We start from the raw sequence: 12,668 nt of genomic DNA on the forward strand, positions 1-12,668 counted from the left end.
TTTATTTTTAAACTCTACCAAAAAAAAACACCAAAAAAACCCAAAAAACATTTGGTATTTTAAAAAATGGAAAAATGAAGTTAACGAACAGTGATTAATCTCACAAATTCCATAAAGAATACAAAATAGAGAGTTGGGCAAACACGGACCCCTGGGCACACAAGAGGTGGAAGCAGGTGCATAGGAGGAGTAAACATCTCCTGTTGACCGGTCACACCCGCCGCGAGCCCCTTATCTTCATCAAATAAACAGAATAACCCGCAGTCAAAACTAGTATGTAAAGAATGGCCTCAACAATTGGTATGAAACATTCGACCTAACTAACGATTTGCAAATATATAGAATTTACGAAATGCTGATGTCAAATGAGACTGTTGAAACCCCTGTAAGATGAACTTATCAGTAGCCTGCTCCGATTTAAAACTGATCATGCTTTCGCGTATCCAATCAGTTGAGAGACATAAACACCACATGCAGGTGATAATGAAATATTGATACATAAATATAGAAAGTTTACGCTGGAGAAGCTGAAGTAATCCCGTTTGTTATAAAACTGAGTTGTCAGTTTACTGTTCACGTATATGTTCAAAAAATGTTCAAGTATGAAGCAGATGTGGAAGACTGTGGTGTCTTTTATTTCGAGTTCACTTGGATGCAAGGTGAAGATAACGAACAGTGATCAATCTCACAACTCCTATAAGCAATACAAAATAGATAGTTGGGCAAACACGGATCCCTGGATATATAGAATCGACGTATGGATAAAAATGAACATTGTTCATAGATAAAACGTCGTCGATAAATATAAATGTTGAGTGAAAACAAAAATGCATATCATCTATCCTTCTTGGTTTAGTAAACCAGAAGTATTGAAAGAATTACACAGGTTATATAATGAATATGTATTGGTTTGAGCTGTTTAAGTTTGGAACAATATTGTCTCTGTTGGTTTTAGTCTTTACAAAAAGCTCATCTATATTAGTTCTAGTTTATGAATTGAGACCAAACAAATACAATAATTTGTTTTTCACATGTCACGTGGGATAGAAGGACAATTTTAGTAGATCTCTTACTACAGTGTAGCATGACGCATGTATTGTTGACACATTTTAAGGTTGTTATTTCAAAATGATATCTCATATTTTTGTAATGGTAATATCCCGTCTTAATCACTTTGGGGCTAATTGCTTAATTGCTTATATTTATGTCCCCCTTCAAAGAAGAGGGGCATATTGCTTTGCACCTGCCGGTCGGTCGGCATGTTGGTCGGTAGACCAGATGTAGTCCGCTCAATATCTTGAGAACCATTCACTTCATCGTAATGCTATTTCATATATGGGTTGGTTACGAGTAGAAGAGAACCTCTATTGATATCAGGTTCAAAGTTCAAAGGTCAATTACTCTGGACATAGGAAGACACTGTCCGCTCAAAATCCTATGAACCCTTTGCTTGACAAACATCGAACTTGGTACTGGACATAGGAATATACTGTCTGCTCAATATCTTGAGAACCCTTTGCTTGACAGGCATCAAACTTGGTACCCTGGTACATCTTTAGAAGAAGATGACCCTTATTAATATTGAGGTCACAAGGTCAAAGGTCAAACTGGATATAGGAATATACTGCCCGCTCAATATCTTGAGAACTCTTTGCTTGACAGACATCAAACTTGGTACACTGGTACAGCATAAGAAGTGGATGACCCCTATTAATTTTAGGTCACATGGTCAATCCACTCTGGCCATAGGAAGATATTGTCTGCTCAATATTTTGGAATGGTTTGGCACTACTATCATTTAAATGATGCATGTGTATAACCCTTTTTAATTTTGCAGCATGGGGGTGGGTGGGCATATAATGTTTTACAAACATTTCTTGTTTTTATTGCAGCAATAAAACATGTCACTGATGCATGATACTAAAATCAGAGTGAGTGTAGGTTCTGTTTCCCTGAGAAGTTCTTGATTGGCGACCACATGCATTTACCCGTTACCCTGAATGAAATGATTGGAACATATTTGTAAAATCCATCGTCTCCATGGGTGGGTAGTTGGATTGGTGCTCAAGAAAATTGACAGAATTTGTAATATTTGCAAAAGTAACACAATTGGGATGAATATCAATATACATGTATGTATATTCGAAGAAAACATTTTGGAGTAATCAATACTGCTTTCAGCCAAATACTTTAAGATTTAGTAACTTGCTGTCAACTTGTAATGAATCACTTTTGATTCGTTCGAAATAAAAGGCACCACAGAGTCTTCCATGTCTGCTTCTATCTTGGATATTTTATTGAATATAAATACTACCTGCAAGCTAACAACTCAACTTTATCATGATAAACGGAATACTAGTAACTTCAGCTTCCCCATCGTCAACTTCCCATATCTATGTAGCAATATTCCATTATCACCTGCATATGGTGTTGATATCTCTCAACTGACTCGATATGCAAAAGCAAGACAATCTAAAATGAAGAAAATGTAATATGGTAACGTAAGCATTGCGTGTCTTAAAGGATAAGGGGTGAAATTGTTCTGGATATTTTAATTTGAACTTATTTCAAGCCATATTGCGGCTTTTTTCTCTTTCATTCATTAATGTTATCAACAAAAGAGGAAATCTTCACGAATTCAAATGTTTGTGGTCAGTATTTTCCACATTAGTATTTTACTAATACCTTTTATCCAGATGCATCTTAAAGTTAGTTTTAATGAGTTTAACAACTTTGTTACGAGAGAACAATACCATTTGGCATAATCATGTTATTCGCTTCGGAGCGAATCAGTTTGACGTGTTTGGTTTACAGTGTTAACTACTGACTTTTTATAATCATGCTATTTATTCCTTTTATAAAAGCAAAAACCATTTATTCACATTTACGGAATAAATGCTATATTTAAGTACGCAGAATACATGATAATCCGCGGAGCGAATAACACGATGATGCATAAACACCTGCATAGGGTGTTTATGTCTCTCAACTGATTCGACACGCAAGAGCCATGATGAAAATGGATTAGAAATATCACTGATATTATATGTTAGAGTAAAAACTGTTCCACATCACTGCACATTTACAATAAAAAAGAGATTAGTAGAAAATCGATGTTTAAATCAGAAATGCTAAACCAGGAAGCCTTGCGTTCTTGGAAATAAGTACATTAGAACTCGAACTAGGAAGTACAAATGTACACTCTATTAGTACGGCAGGTACTTGAGACTTCAAAGTGGTGAAAAGGCTTCATTCAGACCTCCCAATACATGTAAGACAGGAAAAAGAACTTTTGTAAGTGTAATAATTTTCATATCAATAGTCATAATTAGGATTTGACTGATAGCCTTTTGTTGTCTATAATCATTCATAATTATCCGATAGTAAACGTAAGTTGAAAGTGGTAAGTTTTGTGATTTTCTACACCAGTAAACCTAAGTTGAAATCAGTAAGTATAGTTAGTAGTATAATTAAGTTGTTTTGGTAAGTTCAATATATTTCTATAATATATTAGTTAAGTTCGATAAGTTTAATACTTTTCTACAGCATATTAGTATAGTTGAATTTTGGTAAATTTGATAATTTTTATATGTAGTATATTAGGTGGGTTTCAGATTTTGCTTAAAGCTACAATCAAATATTTTAGATCATATAAAGTCGACATCTGTGAGGGTCGTAGGTGTGAGCAAATTATTGTGTCCGTAAATTATGGTACAAGGTTGGGAGCAACTTTCGGGACCCAGAGGGCGAAGTCCCCAGAAGCTGGCAAATTTTCAGTATTTCTTGTAGCTAGTAAAGTTTTAAGTTTCCAGAATAGGAGACATATAAAATTATATCTCAATTTTTACTATGAAATCTGTTTTCATCCTAGAGTCAAATACATAAAGTGATTAGCAATATAAGCAAAATACATAGAATTTTGATGGGATTTCCCTTCTGAAAGGCGTCCGTACGATTCTGTGTACATTTGTTTCATATAAAATTATTTGTGTGGCATTTAAGCTTTGAAAGATATATTTATCAAAAATTGACGATATCGTCTTGTAGTTGTGCCGTGTATTTAAGAAGATATGTAATTGTGTTACACGTATTGAAAACACGAACCCTTATATTAACGGCATTTTTATTGAAGATTTTTGTTGTTGCTTTACACCCCCATCTCTGTCTCCCTGAATTTGATATTCATGTTCAAATATTAGAAGCAGTTGATAGGACACGTAGAAATCTGGGATAGGATATGTTTACTAAGCACTATACGATTAACACCCGTATATCGTAGTTTTATTAAGGTCTTCCGTAACAACGGAAGACCTTCTACTGATTGTGCTGGTTAAGATTATTCTTATTATTCTTTTCTTTTTCCTAGACGCTAACTTTGAAGCTTCATATCTCGCTCATTTCTGCATGGATTTTGCTCAAATTTTCAGGGTTTATAAGATTTTCAAAACAATTATAAAATCATGTACTACATTTCAGAAATACCCTTCTGTTCACGAGTTATTCCCCTTTGAATGAAATTTTAGGGGCTTTAGTTTCCAGACAAAGGCTCTGAGACTGTATAAGCTTGAGCAGAAAATGCATTGAAAATGAAAAGTAGGAGCATTGTAGTTGTGCACATCGTTTTTTGTTTTTTGATTACAGCGTTCGAAATGGTGGTTGACAGGGTTAAAAAATTAGGACGCCTAAAGGAGCAAAAAATTACACATATTTTCCTTTGTATCTTTTAAACTAAAAATATTTTGTTAAGACGTGTAGAACAAAAGTTGTGCAAAATGTTAAGAGCTTTCTTTTAATATCCCTAAAAAGGGGCTAGTCCCTTAAATTAGGGATCTGGGAATCTTCAAAGTTTTCGCTTTACATATATATGTATAACTCAAAAACGGTAAATATTTCGATATGGCTTCCGCTGGAAAAGTTGTTCTTTAACATCTTATTGATCCCATAAACATAATATTTTGCTCGAGTATTGTGTTATATATGAGTAAAAAGCTTGAACCGCAAACAGGTAACCGTATCATTAGGTAGGTGGAGGGGGAAAAAGATGCGTATAACTTAAATAAACTTGCTTTAATTGATAAATCTGACTTCATGAAATGCTAATATTCTTTTAAAATAAGGTTTTAACGTTATCTATGGTTCCTTTAAAAATCATCTATCGACAACTTTCTTTTTTTGTTATTTAGTAGCTTTAATATAAACAATAGTTCCAAAGAAAAAAAGAGGAAAAGGTTATCTCTTCTACGTTTGTTATTAAAACAACGATATATTTAATTGAAGAAACAACCCTTCAAGCATATACATGTAATAACTCAGTCATTAACTACACGCATCTTACATAAACCGCGGGGTTTGTTTTTGTTTACAATTACGTAACCGCCTCGAGGAACCATCGCGTGTGAACCAGGGCATGTACACAAAGTAAACATTGTCGTCCTAAATATAACACAGAATGTTATGTTTTTGATCATATTGGATTTTTCGAATAATTCAGTCTTTACGGGGATGTATATACTTTTTATTACGTCCCTGGTCTTACGTTTGATTTGTTTTAAATTCAAATCTCTAGAGCATTGAGTCAGGCATCAATTTTAAAATCTGCAATTTAATATACAGTTCGTTTCTCAATCATGTCTAATTGAATGTGTGTTTAATATCGGAGATTCATCGCTGCTGGACTAGCGATCTGTGATTTCACACTACTTTAACTGAAAACACAAGCTTTACTCAAATTCTTCGTTGTGGAAAAGAAAATGGATACATTTTACAAACATACCGAATTATTTCTGAACATGTTTTGAAATCAATAGTTTATAATCATGATTAAACCAAATCTAAACATGCGTATAGAATATTCAGAAACCCATGGACGACCAGTCTCATTTCAAATGATTTGTTGTTTTATTGTTTAAAAACAATGACTTTGATTAAACATTGATTCAGAACTCCTGGTCCAAATTATGTAACTTCGGCACGTGCCCCTGGCGTGAAATTCATACGCGACTTCTGTGCGCACTGTGTACATAATATACCTACATGTATTTATGCAGATAAATATTAAAGTTGAATAAAATATTCAAGATTGAGAGCAATTTATTTGATTTGTATGTATAAATAATTCAAACTCGATGAATTATTCTCTCCAGTCTAAATATTATGCTATCATAATTTTGTTGTATGATAAAATATTGGTAACAGCTATAAACCTTTATTGTATGTCCTGAACCATAAATTTCATAAATTTAAATAGTAATTTTTTCTTCATTATTGGGACTGAAAAGTTAAATGCTGAAAGAATTTAATCCCACATACATGCGCGCCTCAAAAGACTGATTCGTGGAATGAGATCATACACACATGTACTTGAGTAGTATAAATTTATTAAACACCTTACGATAAAAATTTATAGTACACTTTTATAGCTCATTTCAATGATATATATTAAATTATCAAACTATTTCATAGTTACATACGAGAAGTCAGAATCGCCAGCGTAGCCAAACTACTTACATGTATATCATTACAGTACTTATCTTCCCGTCAGAGTTGATTATTTTCTTTCTAAAGACTTAACTTGTATTCGTCTTTTGTAAAATCACTGGATATGTATTTCAAATAATTTTTCCCGGGGTGATGTTACGTATAACATATCAAGAGGGAAAGAAGGCGAACGTTAGATCCCACACACACATATTTATGTACGGTTCCTGTATCAAATGTCATTTAATTTTCTACGTTTTATATACAATATCAATCACAATTTCTCTTGTCTTAATTATCACAAACTGTGAAACACGAAATCTATGCCCGGTGCTACATATCAAGTAATGAAGAAACATTTAGATTTCATACTTACAACAGATTTTCATGTTAACTGAGGCTGCATTAGTTTTTACATTTTATTCGTTATTACCACTTACACATATTTCGGTCAGGTTTTCACCAATATTCTTTTTTATTTTTACCCCCCCCCTCCAATTACACGAAAACACATGCGTACCTGCACGTTTATTTAGCTACGCCCCTGCCTGTCGTCGTCAAGTCTTCGGCAGACGACAAGTGACACGCCCTCTTTTTCGTATGGCAATGGTCCAGGTGTCTACGAACTGTTTTATTATGGCGTGTAAAACGTTGTAATATACAAATCTTGATTTATATGCGAAAATCTTGATTGATACTTGATAATCTTGATGTTTATGTGCGAAAATCTTTATTTATATTCAATGATCTGCTTATTCATATGCAAATATCTTGATTTATATTCGATAATCTTAATATTTTTATGTGAAAATTTTTATGTACAGTATAATCAACAATCTTAATATTCAAATGCGAAAATTTTGATTTATATTCAATAATCTTATTATTCATATGCAAAAATCTTGATTTATATTCAATAATCTTATTATTCATATGCAAAAATCTTGATTTATATTCACTAATTTGTTATTCATATGCAAAAATCTTGATTTATATTCGTTGATTTTGATATTTATGTGCGAAAATTTTGATTTAAACGTGCGATAAATCTTGATTTCTATTCGATAATCTTGTTATTTATATTCCATAATTTGAACACTTTTGAAATTCGTATTATTACGCCTGTAAAATATTTTTGTCTTTAATGATCCTAATCGGCTTTCGTATTAGAATGACTTGTTTCTATATTGGTCTTATTACCTGTTACATGTATATTAAGCGCTGGTAAAAAAGAAACCCATAGCGTATGTAAATTGATTGAATTTCAGACTCTAGAAAAGTTAAAAGAGTTGATCAATTTAAGTAATTTTATCTGTCAAGCATTCAAATAATTCAAAAGAAGAAGTGAACAGATAGAATCTCTTTCCAAGTAATTCTACAAATATGTACGTGTATTTGTATACTGTGATCATCACTTGTCCTGAAAAAACGTTGTTTGTTTCTCAAAATAGACCTATTAATTGAGATTGGGGAAATACCCCAAACTGTTCAGTCCGATTTCATATATGCTCAAAACTGTCATCGTATGGCGGAGTTCAACATATGAATAATATTCATACAAAAGAAGAAGAAAAAGAAAGATGACAGGTGATTTGACTCTGGATAATATGAAAAATGACGTATCTTAGTTTACATCAAATAAATCAACAGATAAAACTAAAAAATGAAAATGGTTATAATACATCAAACATGTTTGTTAGTTCAAAATCCTCAGAAATGTATTTATCAAGATTGCATTAAAATTTTTATTGACACTTAACAATCTTTAAAATTTAAACATTGATGGTTGGTATACCAATGCTATTCTGGATCAGTTCAGTGCGTAGTTCTATATCAACTGGACATAATAAGATAAAGTGATATTGATTTCAATAGGTAGCAAGCTATCTTTACAATAATTTTGTCACTGGGCATATTTTTGTGTTTTTACCTATCTCAATAGATCAAAATCTCTCTCTCTCTCCTCTCTCTCTCTCTCTCTCTCTCTCTCTGGCAATATTCTATTTAATTCATTATATGTAATTTAAATCATAGTACATGTTTTAGTTTCTTGTATATTGTTTTACGTCCCACTGGTTTTTCTTTCACTCGCCAACTGTTTGTTTTACATTTTCACTCGCCAACTGTTTGTTTTACATCCCAGTGGAGAATTTTTCACTCGCCGGCTGTTTGTTTTACGTCCCAGTGGAGAATTTTTTCATCGCCAGCTGTTTGTTTTACATCCCAGTGGAGAATTTTTTCACTCGCCAGCTGTTTGTTTTACATTCCAGTGGATAATTTTTCACTCGCCAGCTGTTTGTTTTACGTCCCAGTGGAGAATTTTTCACTCGCGTAGAAACGTTGCCAGCTTTAGGTGAAGTGTCACATATTTTGACCCACGCATGACTTATACTGTTGTATCACCAGGAGTTATTTATCACGTACACGCCTACCTTAATACGGTACCTCTGCTTTTCAGGTCATATCTGACTCGTGACTTCCACTTTTAATGCTTATCACTACATATGCTAAACATCTTATATATTCATGAAAATCGAAACCAAGACTCCCGAGTTTTAAGCTAGCGCCCTAACCACTAGGCCAAAACGACCAGTAAATATTATATGTAAAGAAAGTAAGTATCTTAATTGGTAAATATTGTTATTATCAATATAATTTTGAACTGGAGTGCCCTTTGGACACATTAATTGTCATTTCCTTTTTATGGTTAATTGTGTACCGTGATATTTGTTCCCGATACATGTACTTACACAGATGGAAAAAGATAATCATCTTTCCTCTATGTATTTTTAGACGCTGACATGTTCTGTTAAAGCTTTTAAGTATCATTACATCACGAAGAAAGCGTAATTGATAAACTTTATTTTAAGAAAAAACACAAAGAAGTATTGCAGAGGTCGTTTTTAAAATACACAAAATTCTGTCATCAGAAGTCTCAAAAATGCTAACGTCTTTAAAGATAAGTTTAAAAAAAGGTTCACAAAACATTCGTAAAGAAAACGGTACACGGTAATGGAAGCCATATAGATACTCAGTAGCCGGAGAGTGAACTCAGAATTCAGCCCTAGGGTAGGGGTATTGAATCGTGACGTCGTCATATAAACCTGTAAAGCGAGAGAGTTATGTGGGGTGTAAATCTGACCCTAGTATGGTCCGACAGATACCACGTATTTCCGACAGTGAGAACCTCCATACTTTTATGTTAAATGTACTGGGTGCATGAATCTGGAAACGCAATCACGACAAGTGGAATCCGTTATAAACTTGTACTCGCCTACAAACAGTAAAAAAAAAGTTAAAAATGGGCATAACATGCGAGACCATCAGGCAATTCATGGTACCATATCAGATAGGTTACATCACACGTACAAACGTAACATGTACAACACGAAGTCAGTGCCACCCCTGCAATTCGGAATTCGTAAGTTTCTAAATTTATCGTGCTGGTATTCCGTACGGTCTTACGTATTTATGGTTGTATGGACTCCATGTTCTCATATTCAAAAGTGAAATCAGTGTTGTTGCTTCTTTGCAATTTCTGGCGCACAAAAACAGTTACCATGATTCTGTTGTTGACCTTTGTTGCAGTTTTTTTAAATCGATATCTAGGTAGGTGTCTTTCAGTTATTAGACAGCGAATGTTGTTGTGCAATTGAACAGAAATGAATCGATAAATTTTTATCATGTATATAAAGAGCATTGTAAGAAAATATGATTTTGATAACCGTACTAGTGATTGCATTTACTTCTACATACCTTATCTGAGTATGGTTTATATGACATTTTATTGGAGTCCATTTGTATGAGCATTTATAAAAAAAAAAATGCAATACATCATATTTCACAGAAGTTTTGTAGGAAAAGTTTCATTGCTTGTTATTGACATGTGCAAATTTATTTGAAGAAGTTAGCTTTGTTTCATATATGTCTATGCATGTTTGTGCATGTAAAGAGATAAAACAATCGTTTTGTTATATCCTTCGCGATGCATTGGAAACTTCCTGGATGTAAATAAAGAGTAATTTAGGACGGGAAATAAAACAGAATTATGCTTTAATTGTTTACATTTAAATGTTTCAGAATATGATGATAGAATCTTGAAATCAGTGAAATTAAGTTTTACATTGGATAAACTAGGTTTATCAATTTTATTCCAAAGTTTACGAATCTTGTGAACGCCTTGTAAGCTATTAGATCTTTCAACGTAGCATATAGATTTAGATTCGTATTGAGTTTATCAATTAAAAACTTAACTATCATATCTATTAATTATTCGATAATTAAATGCTATTCATAGCAGACCCACGGTTCGTTAGGTCGTCAAATCTGAGTCTAATTTTAACCCTACCTTTTGACATTCCTAAACACAACCCTTCACCAAAACCCTAAACACAATCTTACATCTAACCCTAAACACAATCTTACATCTAACCCTAATACAACCTAAACACAACCTTACATCTAGCTCTAATAAACCCTAAACACAACCTTACATCTAGCCCTCATAAACCCTAAACACAATCTTACATCTAACCCTAATAAACCCTAAACACAATCTTACATCTAACCCTAATAAACCCTAAGCACAATCTTATATCTAACCCTAATAAACCCTAAACACAATCTTACATCTAGCTCTAATAAACCCTAAACACAATCTTACATCTAACCCTAATAAACCCTAAACACAATCTTACATCTAACCCTAATAAACCCTAAACACAATCTTACATCTAACCCTAATAAACCCTAAACATAATCTTACATTTAACCCTAATAAACCCTATACACAATCTTACATCAAACCCTAAACATAATCTTACATCTAATCCTAATAAAACCTAAACACAATCTTACATCTAACCCTAATAAACCCTAAACACAATCTTCCATCTAACCCTAATAAACCCTAAACACAATCTTACATCTAACCCTAATAAACCCTAAGCACAATCTTATATCTAACCCTAATAAACCCTAAACACAATCTTACATCTAACCCTAATAAACCCTAAACACAATCTTACATCTAACCCTAATAAACCCTAAACATAATCTTACATTTAACCCTAATAAACCCTAAACATAATCTTACATCTAACCCTAATAAACCCTAAACACAATCTTACATCAAACCCTAAACATAATCTTACATCTAATCCTAATAAAACCTAAACACAATCTTCCACCTAACCCTAATAAACCCTAAACACAATCTTCCATCTAACCCTAATAAACCCTAAACACAATCTTACATCTAACCCTAATAAACCCTAAACACAATCTTACATCTAACCCTAATAAACCCTAAACATAATCTTACATCAAACCCTAAACACAATCTTACATCTAACCCTAATACAACCTAAACACAATCTTACATCCAACCCTAATACAACCTAAACACAATCTTCCATCTAACCCTAATAAACCCTAAACACAATCTTACATCTAACCCTAATAAAACCTAAACACAATCTTACATCTAACCCTAATAAACCCTAAACACAATCTTACATCTAACCCTAAACACAATCTTACATCTAACCCTAATACAACCTAAACACAATCTTACATCCAACCCTAATACAACCTAAACACAATCTTCCATCTAACCCTAATAAACCCTAAACACAATCTTACATCTAACCCTAATAAACCCTAAACACAACCCTACATCAAACCCTAAACACAATCTTACATCTAACCCTAAAAAAACCTAAACACAATCTTCCATCTAACCCAAATTCAACCTAAACACAATCTGATATATAAACCCTAATAAACCCTAAATACAACCCTACATCAAACCCTAAACCTAATATTACAACTAGCCCAAATAAAAGCCTTCAATACATCTCTAGGCTAACTTTGGTGGATCTATAGAAATAGAAACTCCTCTAGACCATTTAATTTGATTAGTTCTTGTGACGATAGTGAAAACCAAATGTTTTATCATTCTGTCTGGAATCACGTCCTCAAATCTCAATGTTGAAGTCGAGTTAACCTGGCTTGAATACTTTATAGAATTCAAAGATATTTTTCTGCCACATTTGTACATTATCTTCAATCTTAGCAACACCCCCCCCCCCGACACAATGGTCTAATGCTATTATTGCCCCAGTCTTTAAGAAAGGTGACCCTAATTAGTCTTATTACTTCTTTCTGCTAATTGCTTACCTCCAGATTGA

At 33.1% G+C, this 12,668-nt stretch overlaps 1 protein-coding gene across 2 annotated transcripts in view; it reads left to right on the top strand.

The window, feature by feature from the left end:
- Positions 1-3,205: 3,205 nt before the first annotated feature.
- Positions 3,206-12,668, top strand: part of LOC125650107 (uncharacterized) — a 59,604-nt gene continuing 50,141 nt past the window's right edge. Inside the window, exon 1 of one of the 2 annotated variants that reach the window (XM_056165308.1) lies at positions 3,206-3,294. Coding sequence is in view for 1 of the 2 variants with exons in the window: in XM_056165307.1 (XP_056021282.1) it covers positions 10,038-10,086 (49 nt within the window). In the remaining variant the exon portion in view is untranslated. Of the gene's footprint in view, positions 3,295-9,997; positions 10,087-12,668 lie in introns of those variants that run through there. The other variant, XM_056165307.1, reaches the window with a different exon arrangement.

The sequence above is a fragment of the Ostrea edulis genome, chromosome 5, assembly GCF_947568905.1.
Source record: "Ostrea edulis chromosome 5, xbOstEdul1.1, whole genome shotgun sequence".
NCBI classification, from domain to species: domain Eukaryota; kingdom Metazoa; phylum Mollusca; class Bivalvia; order Ostreida; family Ostreidae; genus Ostrea; species Ostrea edulis.